The 19,761-nt window shown below is 40.9% G+C and overlaps 1 protein-coding gene across 2 annotated transcripts in view; it reads right to left on the bottom strand.

The window, feature by feature from the left end:
* Positions 1-2,727: 2,727 nt before the first annotated feature.
* The window catches only part of Dio2 (iodothyronine deiodinase 2), a 53,320-nt gene continuing 36,286 nt past the window's right edge, over positions 2,728-19,761 (bottom strand). Inside the window, exons 2-3 of one of the 2 annotated variants that reach the window (XM_057783265.1) lie at positions 16,093-16,367; positions 2,728-8,255 (exon numbers count right to left, since the gene is read on the bottom strand). In XM_057783265.1, coding sequence (XP_057639248.1) covers positions 7,677-8,255; positions 16,093-16,367 — 854 coding nt within the window. In that variant the 3' untranslated portion in view covers positions 2,728-7,676. The remainder of the gene's footprint in view (positions 8,256-16,092; positions 16,368-19,761) is intronic. The other variant, XM_057783266.1, reaches the window with a different exon arrangement.

Here is a 19,761-nt window from a genome sequence, read left to right as displayed (position 1 = left end):
AACCCTCACCCACCCTGAGCCACACAAACATAGAACTTAAGTAACAGAGTAAGACTTTCTCCTTTAGTAATAAATGCCTTTTTCGTGGTTAGTCTCCATTCAAACATGATAGAACCTGTTCAGGAATAGAGGAATAGAGGCAATGGACTGATCTCGGTTGGGATGGTCTTGGGTGCATGGGCAGTAAGGCATAGTGTATCCTCTTTTGAATATTTAAACAAAAGAACCTATTTCCATTTATGTCTATGCATAGCTTGGTAAGCATATGATTAAAATCAAATGTCTTATGAGAAAGGACATGCACAGTGGAAAAAAGACTTTCATAATCTAAGTCAGTCAATCAAATTGGAGATTTACCCACACTATGCCCCTTAGTAACTGACTTCTCCCCCTTCTAACCCTTTAAAAAGAAGTCCCAAACAGCAGCCAATGTTCATGGATATCCAAGAACCCTTGCAATGTATCTTGCACTGTTTCTTTAATTGAACCCTCTTACTGCCTTAGTAGCTGTGTGCACCTTTTTAATTCTTTGACTAAGACAGAGAGAAGCTGGAAATATCAGGTCCAGATTAAGATGACAGGTAATTTATTAGCCTGTCTGTTGCCACTTCATCCTAATGTGTAAACAGTTGAACAAACTGAAAACTCAACAATACTTTTCAATCCATGTAGAGGGTATAGACCCAGATAAAATCTTCCCCAAGACTCGGGAAACAAGAAGGTAAATACATCACAGCTTAGCTAGTTAAGCTCCGTTAGTAGAAGGTTAAGAGCTGGGAACACCTGCAGGAACCTTTCCCAGAGTAGAAATATCCAAACAGTAATTGACGCATTGGAGGCGCCTCAATGTGAGAAATAGGTATTAAAAATTCCAGGAGGACCCAGTCATGGTGTCACCTCACAGCTTTGTAAGTTTCAGCTCCAGAAACTGGATTGAGTTTCAGAAAATTAGAAAAATTTCTCTCTAGCCTATAGCAAGCAGAAAACAGAAAGAGACATTTTGAAGCACACTAGAACCTTGTTTCCAGAGGTCTAACTCCCAGGAAAGACTGGTGAACTACATTTGACCAGCTTTGGTGTTGTGAGAGTCTGGCTGACCTCAGGAAAGAGAAACACAGTAATCAAGTCAATTCTAGTTAGTCAGTGCTACGTGAGCAAGGTTAAGAGATGGGACAACACCTGTAAGGATCACAGTTCTGAGACAAGGGCTTATGGAAAAACTGAGGCATACCTTTTGAAACTGTCCTTCAAAACTGCCGGGGAAATAAAGTCATTCTCAAACAAAAATTGAGAATGTGTATTGTCAGGAGACCTCCTTCATAAGAAACATTAAAAGAAATTCATTCGTTGGAGAAAAGGGAAATGACACAGGTCAGAAACTACAGACAGAGCTTTGACAGCAGACCTGAAATAAAAACTCGGTTTCCTTATTCTGATGTAGCAGATAACAGTGCTCAAAAAAAAAAAAAAAATGGCAGCAATAATACTTGTGACTATGTATGCATGTACACGGAATAAATGACAGTGCTAGAGACAGGAAAGAGAAAACAAAGGTAGTTTGTTGTTTTAAGATGTTCAACCCACTTAAAACAGTAGGGTGTTGTTTGAGTGGGATAGACATTGTTGTAACTGAACACTACAAACTCAAGGAAACTATTAAAAAAGTAAAGTGTGTGTGTGCATGCAAATGGCTCTGTGGTTAAGAGCACTACCTGCTCCTCCAGAGAACCCAGGGTCTGTTCCCAGCACCAGTAGCGGGTGCCTCAAAAGCCCCTATGATTCTAGCACCAGGCAACTTAGTGCCCTCTTCTGGCCTCCAAAGGTTCACGCATGAAAGTGTGCATACACAGAGTGATGCACACACATAAATAAATATCTTTAGAGAAAAACAAAACAAAACATGAAGCAGTTTTGATCCAGCTATTTTCTGAGGTTGGGTTACTAGCCAATGGAATCATTTTAAAAATTTTAAACCAATTTGTGCACGTTTCTTGCAAATTTTAACAAATTCATGATAGGCCTCTTGAAGAAGTCTGGTATTTATGGGCATATCATAGGAACCTAGCGTGGGGCTCTGCAAAGGAATGAAGCTGAATGAACAATTGTAGAATAATGATTTTTTTAAAAAAATCCACTAAAATTCAGAGTATAAGATGCTACAAGTATTAATAAAATTATAGGTTAAAAAATCATTAGAAACCATAGGGCCTCAGGAAATATCACCTTTTCGTTTAAGTAATTGGAGAAAGAAAAGCCACATGTTGAACTACATTTCAAGCATATTCCTTATGATTTCTGGTCATGGCATCCACAGTACAGCCATTTCCTTGGCTCTTTCACACTGGAACACGTATAATATACATAGGTCTAATCTTTTAGCTACATTATTAGTGCATTGCTGACCACATAACAAATAGCATATGTATGTGTCTGTATGACTGTGTATGTATGTGTGTCTGCATGTGTGCTGCTTTAACCAACTTCTTGAATGTTCCTTACATTTAGAAAACCTAGACTACAAATCTGACAAAATAAATGCTTGCTTCACAGTCTCTGGAATTCAGGCCCCCTTTCATGGATCCTGTGTGTAATTTGTTAATAAATAAGGAAAATATCTGAAAGTTTATTTTGAACTCATCTTGATTTCCTTGAAAACCCTGGCACACAGCATTTATTAAATAATCTGGCATTGCTTTGCCCACAAACACCAAGGAGTACATATTAGAAAGATGGATGCTCTTTTCCTTGTCACCCATGACTGTGTTTCAGCCCAGAGCAAGGTCTAGGAAGTTATTTAAAAATAAACAAATAGAGCCAAAGAGTAACTCTATTCTTTTATTCAAAGTTTATTAAGACATGAGAACAAGTTGTATAAGCACACGTACCACTCAGCACCGATGTAACAGCACTCTTTCTACTGATAATCCCCAAAGCTTTCCTCTTGTCTGCAACCAAGAAGCAGAGATGGGCACACACACACTCTCATCACATTGACCCAGCACTCTTCGCATCATGACCCAAATATTCTCCTTGCCAAGGAGACGGAGGTGGGAGAGGCAGACTCATGTGACTACATCCAACCACAGACTGAGCGGGTGGCTCTTTCGTCAGTAGTTATCATCTCCACACCAGTCAGCTCTGCCCATCTCAGTTTCTCCCTGCGGGTGTCTGGTTATCTGGGTTCGTGAGACAGTCTGGTGACAACGGACACACAATTAAACAAAACTGGCCAATGTTCCCTACCCAAGATCATTTAATTGCTTTGGTTATCAAGTACTGGGTACATAGGTCTTCTCACCCTCACTCCTGACACACAAAAACCGCATGGCACGGTCTGGAGCAGTTTTGAGAGAATCTTATTTATTTCCCATCCCCTTCTGTGGGCCTCTTTCATTTTTATGTTTACCTGTTTGAATTTTTTTTTTCTCAAGATAGATGGGGGAGGGCAGTTTGAGTCAAAATAGTGACTTCATTAAACATCTGCTAGGTCTCCAAAGTCTCAGTAAATATTAAATAAACTCCCCAGAGCCCTGGTGCTGTTGCCTGAGACAGGCAGCAAGTCCTGGCTTGCATGAAAAGTCTTGTTTGGATATCTGGACGTGTTTGCTTTCTGCTGGTTCAGACTCATCTTGGAACAGGGCTGAGTCTGTCAAGTCTGAGACCTTGTTTCTGGTGTTATCTAGAACACACAGCATGAAGAAGAGGCCTGCTGCTTGCTTATCCTGAAGTAATTCACTGACATCCAGCAGCCTTCCTCCAAGCATAAGAAGTTTCATTTCAAAATTTTCCAAGCCAAGCCCTCAGGGAGGTGGGAGCTAATTCCTCCCACCCAGCAGCTTTCTAGTTCATACAGCCTAAGATTCATCCTTTCCTAGTGGGACTTGGGACAGTTCCAAGACAGTACAGTCATCAAGCAGCAAGTGATTCTTATGTCCATTCTGGAAATCCATAGAAAGAGTGGGGTTTGGCTTCTACATTTAAGGCAATAATAGAAGTTGGAGTATAACTAAATATCCGTGGGTTCTAGTTGGGGACTGTATCCTAACAAAAGGTCCTAAAATTAAAAGACTCACAGTCAATTTCCACTAAGAGAGAGGACACTGGATGTGCTCTAAAGAGCGGAAGTGCTAGTCAGCGCGTTCATATCATGCAATGGGGCAGAATCAGCCTGATTTCCCCCTCTGCAGTGTTCAAGGTTATTTTCCAAACCATCAGTCAGAGGTCAGGTGGAACTAATGTCCAGGTTGATCCTCTTATGAAGTACATAATGAGAAGTCCTCGACATCAGCAAATCCCTCTTGCTGTGGATGGAGGCTACAGGGCATGCCAAGGATAGTTTACATCTACCTGAGAATTCTCTGAAAATCATAAGTAGCATCCCCATTCTTCTCCTCCAGTATTTTCTGGGGGGTCAACCCCTACCTGTGACCTCACAATGTTCTGTAAATTTTAATCAAAACCCAAATAGTAAGATACACTCAGGCAAAGGGATCAGAGAGTAAGCATCTGTTGACGATTAGAAGTTAACTAAATTAATAGGACCACTTTGAAGCTGATAGTACCAAAAATCCAGGGACATAAACTATGAATGAGGTAAAGACACAGGAGGAGAGATCTAGAGCTTGAATAAAGCCAACATGTGAGTTACGTGACTGCCACTCTGACAACACAGAACAAGAACAATGACCGGTCTGCCTAAACCGAGGTTCATTACTGTTATATGAAGTATATCTACATTTGCTGGGCAGACACTTTATTCATGCCCATTTAAGAAAGTCACTGTCCAGATTATTTCCTCTAACCCATAAACTAAAGTGATAGACTAATATGTCTTTCAAACACTAAGTGTTTGAGAAATCTAGATGCTGTGGTAAGTTCTGAGAAACTGTTTCAACAGTGGTCAGGCCAATTCAGTTTAAAACTCTGAACTGATATGCCCATGTAAACATATCTTACAGGGGGAAATGTTTATGTTCTAAGGAAAAATAACTCCAAGATATATATCTTGGATATGTCAATGATATACATGTATCTATATATACATACATGCATATCATTGGGAGAATATATAAGCATATGTATGTATATTTCCTTATGAGAATTATAGTTATAACTCTTAGAAGGAATATACATTATAAAAGGCATATTAGAAAGGTGGATGCTGACAGCCTAATACTGTCACTGAGCACAAGAGCTGAGCATGAATTTCCTTGTCTGGATTAATGACTTCTTAATTTTGTAAAAGGCACATCATAGGAACTCATAGACATTTACATTGAGATAAATAGGTTACATAAGTGCAGGCGTATCATACCCGGGAGACCACCCCATTCTACACAGTGTAAGATTCCTGAGCTCTGCCAATCCACCTTCTTCCTGGACCCTTCAACAGTTTTTTTTTCTTCCAGTGTTTCTGCCATGTTCTACTGAACATGTCTGTGTCCCTGACAGTCAGACTATGTCTTCGTATATTTACTTCCTCTTCATCCTTCCTCCACTGGCCTGTGCTCCAAAAGACAAATGGTATACACATACAACCTTCTCTTTCTTAAAAAAGAAAAATACAGCACAACTGGGTGATTTGTTTCCATCACTCCTTTCCCCTGACAACTAGCATGGCTTTAGCCAAAACTCATCCCCCCACCCACTTCTCTGACGTTCTGTTCCACTGTGGCACATGAAAAGCAAAGGGGACATTCAGGGACGACGAGGTGAGTGGTCTGAAACCAGCTTTTCACTTTGCTTCTTCATCAATCCCAACACCATTTTGAAGACTGAAATCAGCGAGGAATCGCTGATAAGCCTTAATGGCAGGCCTTGACATTTGAGAAGTCTGAAGAAGTCTCTCTTCAGTTGTATCTTCCAACGCCATTGCAGTTTTCAAATTTTACTTTGTTTCTTTGCGGGCATGTCTGACAGGATTTAAAGCACTGGCAATCTTAGATGCTGCCAAACATAGCCACAATGCTGCTTTAATGTCTAAGCAAATGTGGACTGGTTATCTGACTTATTTCTTGCTGCCATTTTTAAAAACAATGCTTTTGTTTCACGCACACCCACTTCCTAGTTTTCTCATTTGGGACAGCTTTTTAATAAGATGACTTTAACTTTAAATTATCTTCTCCTATGTAGTTCAAATTTAGATCTAATTATTGAAAGAGATAGACATAAAAACCAACTGATTTGACATGTAAATATAAACATATGCTGTTAGCTAATCGTCTTTGAGTTTAAAAAATAATTATGATACAATATCACTTGGTCTGATTTTTTTGGAGGTTGTGATCTTTAGGTATTGCTTGTGGGTAAAGCTGTGTTCCTTTTATTTTTAAGAGAAGTGTATCCATAGATACATTTCTAGTTATGCACATAGTTACTACACTTCACCTAATGGGTTAACTCTAGTTAAAGAAAAAACCCAAGTCCAAATTCAAATGTCAGTGAAAATTCTACTTTTCCAGATTCCAGTGATACCAAGAAGCCTATAAGCCTTCAGAACTATGGGTAGAAATAATTAGAATAAATTGCTCTTATGTTTAAGTGAAGAAACCCATTTTCATTAGAGTTTACCTACTTTAGGAGGGGTCAGGGGCTGAATGGCTAGGGTACCTGGCTCCTACACCCTTCACTCAGCATTGAGAGAAAACAGTGATTCTGAGATTACGGGCAGAGGGGAGCGTAACATTGTAACTGTAGGAATTTGGCAGGAACAACTCAGCAGCACCTAGCCCCTGGATTTTCCCTTAGCAAGTATCACCCACTGAAATGGGTGTATTCTAGAAAGTAATTATCTCCATTTTAAGAGCATTCACCTATTTTTATCTTTCCATCTCCCATTCTCTCTCAGTCTAAGGGTACTGCTACAATCTTGTTTCCATGTGCATCCTCTCTGTGTTACTTTTAGCAAGCCCCTTTCTCTTTCCAGCTGTGTGCATGCTTCCATGCTGGTGTGGCTGAATGACACTCTTATCTACAGCTTCCTGGCAAAACACTGCAATTTTCTCCTCTTTCTGCTCCCTCTTTCTTTGTTTGACAAGTTCATTTTCTCTCACCTAGCGCTTTCCCATCTGCCAGATTTCTGATGTCATCTTAACCTCCCCAGATTGGGGGACCCATTCTTGGTTTGTACATATACACTTGGGAATTCTGGGCTACAAAGACTAACACAGGCATTGCATGGCTAGAACTAACACCTCAGCCCTAAGGGCATGACATTGCTTCAAGATCACATTATAAGTAAGTATTTGGGGGACTTTCCAATTGGGTTTGTTCCTGATGTCTAAAACGGAGACAATACAGTTCACCAGATCATAGGTAGTATAGCTCCCTTAACATTAAGTACTCTGGGAACTGTTGTCCTCTGCTCCCAATGCACACATAGGGCAGAATCACTTCTGTTACAAGCAAGGATGAACACACACAGCATCAGGGTTTCTTCCACTCCAACTCAGATCAGTTCATTCAAAAGGGAGGTAACAGGGCTGCTATTTAGCCTGATGCCATTTGTGTAAAAGGAAGTATTGAAATGTTCAGAGGTTGATGCTTTCTGACAGGTATATCCCTGTCTTTCAGTGAGGCAATGGGATTCAGTTGAAATAGTAGATTCAGTTCTCAACTTCTTTTACATACTTTTTTAAAAAAATAATAAACACTATTACAATCACACATTTAACCAGCTAATCTAAAATTCATCTCTTGTTGAAATTCTTCTCCAGCCAACTCCGGACTTCTTGGAGGTTGTAGTTGAAGGGGCCCTTCCCCCCTAAATAAGCAATTTTCTGTCTCTGCACGATGCACACACGTTCAAATGCTACCCCGTAAGCTACATTGGCATTATTGTCCATGCGGTCAGCCACAACTTGACACTGGGGCGGCAAGGAGAAACGCTCCAGAAGCTGTTGGGCTGCTGCGCAGCGGTCCTCTTGGTTCCGGTGCTTCTTCACCTCAAAAGACAGAGAGGAGTCCCCAGGCACTGCCCAACCATCTGAAGGATGAGCCTCATCAATGTACACCAACAGGAAGTCGGCCACTGATGAGAACTCTTCCACCAATTGGCGGAAGGCTGGCAGTTGCCTAGTGAAAGGTGGTCAGGTGGCTGAACCAAAGTTGACCACCAGTGGGCGCTCTGCACTGGCAAAGTCAAGGAGGTGGCATTCTGCCCCATCAGCTGTCTTCTTCAAGGCATAATTGTTACCTGCTTCAGGACTGGATACATGCACCACGCTGGAATTGGGAGCATCTTCACCCAATTTAACCTAATGGTGAAAAAAAAAAAAAGGATTAATGTATTAATACATTACTAGTACAATGTACTCTAAATAATTTACTCTAAATGCAATGGGTTCTAATGAGAGAGAGAGAGAGAGAGAGAGAGAGAGAGAGAGAGAGAGAGAGAGAGAGAGAGAGAGAGAGAGAGATCTGAGTAAAAACTAGTCATGTCAGGTAACCCAAAGGATGGTCAAGAAAAATAAAGTATAAAAGTCTTCCATTCTGACTATTCATTGGAGGTAATTCTTTCCATCTCTGAAGACACTGGAGTGAACTGTCTTCATAATTAAGTTGATTCTGGTGTTCTTTGCTACTCTCCCTTTCCTGTCAGTGCCTAGCAAGCATCATAGAATGAGTGATTAATTGACTTCATTTTAAAAGTTAAAAGTAAATGGTCCACTTTAAGATAAATTATCTCATTTTTGGAGTGGACTGCCTCTTTCTGAATTCTAGAAGATTCAGGCAAGACCTGAGTTTTCACACATTTGGGTTTAATTTGTTTTCTCTTTTCTCCTCTTTCAAGTAATAATTTAATACATTTATTTGTTGATTTGTCCTGTGTGTGTGTGTGTCTGTCTGTCTGTCTTTCTGAGCACTTGTGGAGGTCAGAGGACAACTTGTTGGAGCTGTCCTTTCCTTCCACCATTGGAGTTCAAACTCATCTCATCAGACTTGGAAGCCTGGTGAGCCATTTCACCTATGCAGTAAGTTCTTTACTATTAACCAATGAATCAGAACACCAGTGGGTTCTGTCTCTGGGCAAAGCTGGACAATCTATAATCACCATTTGTGAGTAGGGTTTCTCCCACTGGCCCTTGCCCATGCTTTCCCACCCAGAAAATTTAGACAGTCATGCCTGCTTTCTTTCTGTGGGTCCTGGAGGAAGAAGTAAGGAAGGGAACTCTATTAATGACTCTGTGAGGGTAATAGATGTCACTGTGGACAGCACCCCATCACATAAGGCATGCTACCACTCTTCTTGGGAAATCATATGTTTAAAAAAGTGCAAATTGTTCTGAGAAGAGATTTATGCTCCCCTCAGCATGCATGGTGTGATCTCTGCAGGTTCTTGTGGGTACTGCTCACAATATATATGTCATGACTAAAATCTCAGAGCTGCCCCTGAAAAGCAAAAACTAACAAGAAAAAGAGCTATTTCACAATAGGACTTTCAGCTGAGTTCTGACTTTCTATATATTTTGGGTTTTTCCCGAATATTTCACAATATTCTATATTGGAAGAACCAAACATTGTGCTTTTCCATCATATAATTTATTATCAAACCCCTCAGAATGATAAGCATTCAGATATAAGGCATAGTGACTGAAATTATTCTATGAACGCCTTAGCCCTTGCTTTAAATCATTGAACATAGAATACTGAAAGTTAGTGGCCTTTGGGTCTGTAGGTTGATAATAAAAAGCAGGCAACAGAAAAGAGTCAATTACTTACTTCAGAATTAACATGATTGGATCTCCCTCTAGAATGGTTTAATCAAGGCTAATACCATTAGGGATAGCTAACAATGGTACAATTGATTTTTAAATACTATCCTTAATATTGCAAAACATTTCCAACTTGATCGGCTTATCTCTCTTATATAAATATAGTCCCATATAAAACTACCGTTAATCGAAGCTACTTAAAAGGGAACTGCTGGAGAGCAAAGATGTACACTGATGTAGAACACTCAAGAGATTTTCACTTAGGGAAAGAATCAAAGTTCTTTCTCATTCTTCTCGAAACTTTCAGGACCGGTTTGAAACTGGTACTAGTAGTGGTCCAAAAGACATCTTAAAATCATAGTCTTGCTTCTTAGATGTGATTTAAATAAATATATTTGATTCAGTAACAACTATGAAGAAGGTTACTTATATGGGTTATCTTGGCTATTTTACAGTCAAGTAGATAGAGGATTCCCATAATTCACCTCTGACCAGATGACCTCTACACTGCTCTTTGAAGCACTGAAAAACGCATTAAACAGGAAGACACACATTTTAGGCATTGTTGAGCTTTAAAGTCTTGGGGTCTCTTGATACTTGCTCCTAAATAAGGTTATAAAGGCGCTTGCCATGACTTCTGACTTCCCATCACATCGTGCAGTGGTGGCAGGACTGCTTTGAAAGCCGCTGCCTGTGCAATGTTGATCCTCAAAGGCCTGTGATAAGAAGGCATGAATGTGCTCTGATGAGCATGTTGTAGAGACTACTTGTTGGATCAGAAAATTTTCATGGGAGCAAATAATTTCTGCACTGCAGACTAGAGGATTCATTCTGGGTGAAAACATCCATCTGCTTGTGGGAGCCATTGTTGAGCTCTGTGGACAATTGTGTGGTCTTGGTAAACAGGCCTGGGTCTCCCTGGCTCCCAAGCAGACCTGTTGATCGTTGTGTTATTCTTGACTATTCAATTGAACAATCCGATCTAATATTTTGGTCACAGATGATCTCTTGTTACCTGCAGTCAATTTCCTTGGAAAGTTTAAGAGCATGTCACTTCTTAGAGACAACGGACAGTTCTTCCATACAACCCCTCTCAAAACAAAGAAATTTTAGTTTCTAGATTACCTTAGAAAATGTAGGATAAGCCTCACACGCTTTAAATTTAAAGTTTAGGAAAGTCAACAAATTCTTAATATCCCTGGTGGTGGAGGTGTTGAGCATTTCATTACTCTGAAAAATATGCATCTTAAAAGCTTTAGGGAGTGAATTATTGAATAAACTCTGGTTTTTATAATCCTAAATCTGGGAAAACTTCTACACTGAATAGCAACCTTGTCATATAGTGAACACAGTCAGGTGATGGACAAACACACTAAAGCATATACATTCAGAAACGGGAACCCTACCCTGTCACCAGAGACTGCTGTAGTCAACACCAATATCGTTGACCTATTCTTAATTATTTCAGCTAACCAGCAAATAAAAGAAAGATCAATCCTCTTTACTCTGTTCTTCAGCTGGGAACATTAGGAAGTCATGTATGAACACCTTATTCATGAAGGTCACAGACTAGAAAAAATACATAGGTAAGATTAACGGTACTAATAAAATAAAGTGTGCTGGGCAACTGACTAGTCTCCATAAAACCCTGGATTTGAGACTCAGCATAACAAAATAAGTACACACACACAGAGGGAGCAGGGTCACACTTATGATGTGTAAGCCCAAGCATGAGCAAACCAGTGGTCAAATTTTATAAGCCTTATAAAACTAGTCATAAATTGACTCATCTTTTCTAAAATCTGATAGGGGATAAGTTGGATAAAATTTTTGAAAAATAGACTTAATCTTTAAAAAATGTTTAAAATTTTTTTAAACCAAGTCACTATGAAAATTAAATTTACATTAGATTAAAATTCCCAGTAGAGAATTTCTTGATTTTTTTTTTGTTAGAAATCCTGCATCCTGCTGAGATGGAATGGTGGAATGGGAGAAACCCCATTGTCATCCGTACAATGGAAGACAGGAGCAAAGTATTCCCTGAAACAGAGCCAAAATGATGAAGAAAATAAAGTTGGTCCCATAATAGTACTAAGGCTACAGGAAAGACGCTCAACAAAAACAAACCATCCCCTGGTACTCCCAAACTTTGTTTTAATTTCCCACAGTGGCACAGAAAGTCTCCTGGCCACAAGTTACCTATCATCTTAATTTCTGCTTCTTAGAGGGTTTGTGTTTGGTTTTTGTCCTTAATGAGACATATTTGCCAAAGAGGCATTCAAAAGGCATTTTTTTTTTGCTCTTGCGGAAGAGTAATTAGGTCGGTACCTCTTTCCCTGCCAGCATCAGCCGCCTAAAGAGAACCCTGCCTGGTATTTAATGCCCAAACACAAGAAGCATCATTTCCACTAATTGGTCTTGAAGTTCCGATGTTCCCAAAGGGTCTCTTTATTTTGCAAGGATCAGAAGGGACACACGTAAACTGTGATAGCGTCACTACTGACCTTTATCGCTCTCATCTGCACTGTTAGAGTCATTTCAGTGGACAGGAACACAATGCCCACTAAGGGAGTGGGTGAGGCATTTGCAAGTTTACTGCTGATGACATCTCTGGGCTGAGTTCAAAGGTGATAACAGATATGTTTATAAACATGAGCAAAAGCACAAATGCATACTGTATGTAAGAATTTGACTCCCTTGATGATGGGCTCCAGTTTAGGACAGGGTTGAGAACTTAGGGACTAGAGGATAGGGCAGCAAGATGCAGACCCAAGGGAAATATGGAACCATTCATTGAGTGAACTAGAAACATAGCATATACTGCCAGCCTTGTTTTTGTTTTTGTTTTGTTTTTTCCACAGCCTAAAAGCAGTTTTTGAGTAACATATCACACACTCTCATGATGAGTCGTGAAACAAATTACAAAAATTGGGGACGGGCACGTACCAGAATATTTACACAGACTTTTTGTCATCGAAAGCACTGGAAATTAACTCTCAGGAAGTTTCCAATTCTTCAACATAATAATCAGGCTACAGCAGTGTCCTCAGAAACATGGCCAAACAATCATTAGGCAAGGCTTCAGCCATGCCCATTCAGATGGGCCAAATAAATGAGACTTGAAGAACAGCCTACCTCCTCTATCTTCTAGGTTAAGCTCTCTCTTTGGCTATTCTCTCTTTGATTTGTATCTTGAAAATGAAGCTCAAAGCCCTATCATTTCGCTATGTTTTATCCAAGTGACAGACAAGCTCTGGCTGTGGCCTTCTTTGTGTCCTTGTAGGACAGTTTCTCTCGCTAAAGAGCCTCTTTTCAGTGTAGAAGCCAGTGTCAAAAGGCTGGAGGTGAATAAAAGGAAGGAGGAGAATGTTAAAGAGACCCTTTCAAAACCAAAATTGTATGTTCCCATGAGCATGCTTTCTGTGCCACTGCAACATCAGCCGTGCAGAAATGAGCCTGCTTGTGAGGGTCTATACTGTTTGCTTACTTTTACACTTCATTTAGGGAAGAGCCAGGCTCCAAGGGAGGACAGCTTGCTTACTGGTTGCATTTCTAAGTCGTTGAGCACCAACACAAGGGTACAGTGTTCACCAGCAAAGACACCGAGGAAACTTAAATCATCAATATCTGCTATTTCTTCCAACCCTTTCACCAGTTTTTAGATTTCCTTTCCAACCTGAATTACACACAGACCTCCCGACCATTACCAAGCCCGTGTGATCTTTGATAAGGTCCTTATAAAGTTGACTGTAAGTCACTTTTAAAATTTCAATGCAGTTTTTATTACTAATATTTCATTCTGTTCTCCTTCCCTTTGCTCACTCCAGCTCCTGCCTCTGTCACCTCCTCTGTGAACAAATATAGCATCTCTAAATATCTTCTCAAATATAATAGCTGACATTCACTAAGCAAGAAAGTTCAGAGTAATGAATGATCTATCTAAATGAAACTCCATGCAGACACACCCCTCATCCTGGAGAAAGCTGCTTCGGGGTGACAGTCGCCAAATAATGCAAGTCAAGATTGTGAAATCCCAAGATGCAATGTCAAACAGGACCTCCTCCAGCATCTATGGAAACAGTCACGCCTAAAGACAGTGTGCCACAGATGACACAGCATTTGGCAAATGATTCAACCTGCATGAGAGGTTCTGAGCGAGCTTCTGAGGCCACCACATCCACCATGATGCCAGCCATAGTTAAAGACAGAAGAGGACAGGATTTTGCTCAGTCGTACTCATAATGTTTTCATTTATCTCACACTCGGCTCAGCATTTTCTCTGAGCTTGTGTTTTCCTAGGGTTTCTTTGCTGCATCGTAGCTATTGTACAAATCATTAAAAGCAAGCATAATAACATGAACTTGGTCATGAACTTGGTCAGTAATCAAATCAGTGGGCAGAGACAAAGAAATGAATAAGAGGAATACACAAACCATATGCCAACAGTAAAAACAAATCTTTTATCTTTCTCAGTTCCCATGAACACAAATAATAACAGATGACAACACAATGGAACACTATACGTTAGTGAAAGAAGACACCATGAAGTTTATTATAGGGGCATTTGCTTGATTTTTGCTTTTCCACATCATTGATATTGATGGGAAAACACCTCAATTAATGTTTATAGGTGCTTTTGTAGCCTCCAAGTTGATATGAAAATAATATTTATATTCTATACATATGTGTATGGGTAAAATTCTCCAAAAATTCACTTTTAAATTCTTCTAAGCAGATGTTCCTTGTCTTTCAAAAGTGAAGCTTTTAATATACTGAGATCAAGCCACTAACATTCCATATTATCTAAGACATGATACATAGATGTAATTGAAGGGGTTGGCTAATCAATAACATTTTAATGTACAGTTGTAATGCCCCACTCCTCCAGCCTCCTGACACCTGAACATACATACAAATGTCACATTCTCTGTGAGTATAGAATTATCTCTCAGTATCTCTGGGCTCATCCTTTTTATTACCTCTACATATAAGATAAAACTGGGCTTTAACTACAGTCCAGGAGACTTCTTTCCTGATAAGGGCATTCCTATTTGCTTGACATTTGACATGTCCTCAGCACAGCAAGAGGGGACCTTCTTCAGATGACTTGCAGGAGCAATGTCATGAATCACACAATCTATTCACAAAAGACATTTTCTTCCCCAGCACCGGCTTGGATGCTTTGTTTTTATTTTCCTGACACATGGATTGATTTTTCCACTGTTTATTGGAGGAGGGAGGGCTCCTTCCCTTCCTCCTCGGCTATTCTGAGTTTTCATCACGCTCTCGACCATTCCACCTGTCTGAAGAATGCCACTTGGTTGAACATCTGGCTTCACTATTGCAAGCTCCCTTCTCCAGCAAGTTCTCTCAGTGCCCCTAGGGACACTTTTCCTCCTTTTGTAGAAATCTCTTTCCATTGCATTCATTCTTCCTATAAAACCCAGGATACTTCAGGAGTCCTGTGAACCTAAGGGATGGGGGCCAAGGCATGGAGGACCATAGAAAAGTATTCTTCTTTGCCCTGACAGATACCATTTGGAAATGTTCCCCTAACATCTCCCAGCAGCAGAATCTAACACCAGAACTTTTCACTTCAAAACATCAGTCACCCACTCTGGTGTTTCAAATGCTGATAGAGACACACGTTTGCCAGGTAAAGGAGGTCGCTGTTGTAATGCCCAAAGCCTGATCTTGGAACACACCATAGACCCATCAGGGCTTTCCTAGGTAACTTATTTGTGGCTTTGGTTTCACATACAAAGTTTGGATTTCTGGCAGTTCCTTGATCTTTCTCTTGCAAACTGACACTTCATAACTAGGAATCCACACATTCCAACCAAGTAGGTGGCTGTACTGGGCTTGCTTCCATTAGTTCTTACCTCCCTAAGAAATGAAGGGGCTAGGGTGTGATTAGAGTCATCATCATCATCATCATCATCATCAGACTCTGACCCTTTCAGAAGAGAGGAAACATTATCCAGACCTCCCTACTACATCTCCTACAGCCTCCTATTAAGCAAAGCAGCAGAACCCGGCTCATGCTGAGAGCAGAACAAATGCAGCCCCCAGCCTCCAACAAGCCTAACTTCACCCAGAATTATTTCACCACCACCAAGCCCCCAAACTGCCTAGTCAGAGCAAGGTAATAGCAGCCATCTGTCAAAGACTCTTGCTGAGCTCACCCAGAATCCCGATGGCTCAATATCTGTCACTCCCAAATCTAACCTGTGCAGCAGGTGTCCCAAGTGACATTGAGACTCCCTTGAACGTCATCAAAAGGGCAGGCCACCCCAGATAGGGCTGCCCATGACCTGCAGCCCCGTACCTTCCAGTCCCCTGGTTCTGCTGACCTAGAAACCCAGTGGGTGCAGCTCACCTGTTTGTAGGCGTCTAGGAGGAAGCTCTTCCAGACACAGCGTAGTCCCTCTGAGGTCAACATGCGCCGCCACTCTCCGCGAGTGGACTTGGAGCGGCTGAGCAGCAGCGCCACGTGCTTCAGCAGAATGACCGAGTCATAGAGCGCCAGGAAGAGGCAGTTGGAGAAAAAGACTGGCAGAATCTGCAGTGTGATCAGCAAGTCTACGCTGAGGAGTCCCATCTTCTCTGCTTCTGCAGCCTGTCCCCTGTGTGCTCTGCTTCCCCCTTCACCCTCTTTTTGAAAAGGAAGGTGGTGGTAAAGGAGGTGGGGGACCAGGGGGGAAGGTTGGGAGTGGGGGTAGGGGGAGAAGGAGAAAAACTAAATTAGAAGGAAACCCAAGTTGTCTCTTCTTTGAAAGAAGCAGAAATGGCAAGACTAAGTTCGCTCTCTGCAGTCCAGCAGTTGGAGTGTGCCCATCAATTCATTCAATTCCGAGATGCATTTTTTTTTCCAGGATTTAAGATGGTTAAAAAAAAAATAGAAAGAAAAAAAGAAAAAAACCCTGACGTACCAGTTCCTAATCCAGTTACCCCTGTCAGAGTCCGTTAAAGACAGGAAGCTCTACTTTCATTTCCAGGCACTTATGAGACTGCAGAGATGGGAAAATTTCTTTGAGCTTTTCATGTTCCTTTAAACGCAGTCTGACTTCTTGCAGTGCCAAATTTCTTAACTGTGCTGTAAGGGTAGGGTTTGTTTGTATTTTTCTTTCTCTCTTTCTGTCTGTCTTTACTCCGTCTTAAACATACTTTCTCTTCTCCTCCTCCCAGCCTGCCTCTGTCTGTTCTTTCTCCAGGTTCTCCAGGAGCGGCTGAGTCCTCTGCCCCCTCCCTCTGGCTTTTCCTCTTTGCTATCTTCTGCCTGCGTAGCAGAGTGCCTCTCTCTGCAGCCCAGTGAGTCTCCCGAAGCCTTTTATACATTCCCTGGCTAATTGCTGCAATAGAGAAAGGAAAGCCTAATCTTGCTAAAGATCTTGACGTCATCGAGAAAGAGGGCTTTACTTTGGCCAGGAGCACAGTGAACAGAAGAGCAAAACTCCACAACATTTTTTTTTTAAGAAGGGGTGGGGGAAAAGACAGTGGGATTTTGCTTTGTGATTTAAAGGGAGAGAAAGGAAAAGAAATCACCTTTGACAGCTTTCAGGAAATGCTTCCAAACTTGAAAAAAAGTAATTTGTAGATTAACATGTTAACACTTTCCTCTGACTACCATTTTTATTAACGTATCAGTAGCTTTGGCAATAAAGACTCCTGGCAGACAGGTAGAAAAGGAAAAGGGAACATAGATGGGTTTTATCCATATAAATTTTTTAAAAAGATATTAATGTTCCTATGTGAGCTTTATACCATGACACTTTTTTCACCAAATTTGGGTCCTGGGTCCTATGAATATATATATTTTTAAGTAATGATTTTATCTAAGAAAACTTATCTAAGTTGGAAAAGTAGTAAATTGTTTGAGACCAGCACAATATTTCTTTAAAACCTATTCCCAAACTCAGTACCAGTGTTATTTTTGGTTTTACTGAAGCTTCATTTCATAACAACAATAATAACCTTCCAGGCAAAGAAGAAACTGAGTGACCAAATCTTTGAGTGTCATTTTCCTTCAACACTGATAAAACAAACTTTCCATTCATTGCCATTTAGATGCCACGAAGTTGAGAAATCGATTATTTATGAGAGTCCTTTAAATTTAGCACTTCTCCTAAGGGGCCTTAAGACTTAGGAAATATTTTTTTTTTTTGGCATGACAAAAATAAATAAATAAGTCTATAGGTGGTTAGGAACAAATCAAGAATTGGTGCCACATGCCTCCTGGCTCTCAGCAACTTTTTTGTTCTTTAATCTTCATGACAGTTATTTAAGCAGGTCCAGTGTGGCAGTAGCTCATCAACCTCTACTTTTCCTTCCCCTCTGGCCTAAGAGATCATCTCTGGGAATACTTCTCCCTGATAGAAGTAGTGGCAATTATAGACACTGGGGTGGGGGTGGGGGGTCATAGAACTATAATTGAAAGTTGATTAGTTGAGTTTTCTGTGTGCACAGAGTCCCCATTGAGCAAGAGCTAAACAGTGGGTGCAAACAGGTGGTCAGTCTGCTGCTCTTACTGCTTTGCCCCTCCATACAGCACTTAAAAGCCTAGACAGAGCAGAGTCATTCTTTGTAGGGAGCACGGGCGAAAATCTGCATATGGGTGTATTTTGTTCAGTTGGCAAGGCACTTTTGAAATCGAGTCAAAAGAGAGGGTAAGATCTGTGTGACCCACAGCTCTCGCTGAGCTTTGCCATCTCCCCAGCACTTAAGAATCCTGGTTGGCATTTGTTCAGCTCAGTGAGGATGTTCTGAATGAATGAATACCGAGGGCATGCAGAGGGCTCAGCTTGCTTCACACTAGGGGGCGCCATTCACATACGACATATCAGAGTGGAGAGGTGCCCTGCAATTCTAAAGTGAGGTAACTTTTGAATGGCCCTCCTCAAAGACAGAGGTTCCATACCATATAACTTTGACTCTTTTTTTTTTTTCCATTAATCATCAGATATGAGGTTTGGGTATATACCCCGTGGACTAAGTGTTTAGAGGAGAACCCAGATGTTTGAAAAATTAACACAAACGACTCACCATCTGTCTTTGCAGTACCAGCACGCGTTGTTTGCAAAAGTCTATCATTACCATATACAGTATTTGTGTTCTGTTCTTGATCCCAAGCTTCTAAAAGCCTTTATGGGAAGTAGGAAAGGACACAGAGATGGAGGTGACTGTGGTATCTCAACTAATGTAGTTGAGAACATTTCAATACCCGATGAGGTCACAGCCAGCAAGGACAGGAGGTGTGGTCCCCAGAAACAAAGCTTCTACTCACTGCTCAACCCTGAAAGCCTCAGGGCTCCACAGAGTTCTTCTGAGACCTAGAAACGTAAACTGATGCTCCTCGTCCTTGTCACCCACCCTCAAGATCTGAGGCGTGATTGGAAATGGCCTCTTAAGGAGAAAGACTAGTGGGAAGTCAGAAAATGCTTCCTTTTCAAATGCAAAGTGCAGAATACAAGCAGGTACAGATCAGAATTATAGCCACTGGCTGCTGTTTGTTCACATTTTTTTCCTTTCCTTTTTTTTTTTTTAAGATCAGAAATGTTGGAGTGGAAATTGAAACTGTAGGAAAATGAGTAGCCCATAACCAACCTGAGAAAACCATTTGTCAGATGTCTATTGATTTTCTTTCTGAGTAAAGGAATCATGAACCTGAGCATCTCCTCCCATCTGTCCAACACCTCAGAAGAAATTACAACCCTCTGAAACGAGGTCTCTTTCTACATGTGGTTCCCAGTTGCTTGTTGGAACTATTTGGTAGTTATCATTTTTGATCTTCAAGTGATCTTATACGCTCTAAGTCACAGAAAAATCATGATGAGGCATAGCATATGATTTACCCCGGCATGATGAGGAAAAGTGGGTCAGCATGATTGGAGAGTCGAGTGGTGTAGGATATCTCTCTGAAGCCTAAACCTCACTGTTCTTATCAGCTGTTCTCTTGTTCCTGGTCAGGTCATGGCTCTGAGAATCAGAAACTCTTGCTGAAGTTGGTTCACTAGGAATTTTATCTTCTAAATTGCAATGAATATCTAGG

Source organism: Chionomys nivalis, chromosome 10 (genome assembly GCF_950005125.1).
Source record: "Chionomys nivalis chromosome 10, mChiNiv1.1, whole genome shotgun sequence".
Classification (NCBI taxonomy): Eukaryota; Metazoa; Chordata; class Mammalia; order Rodentia; family Cricetidae; genus Chionomys; species Chionomys nivalis.
The sequence above is the reverse complement of the archived record's forward strand: the minus strand, read 5'-3'. Positions and strand labels throughout refer to the sequence as shown.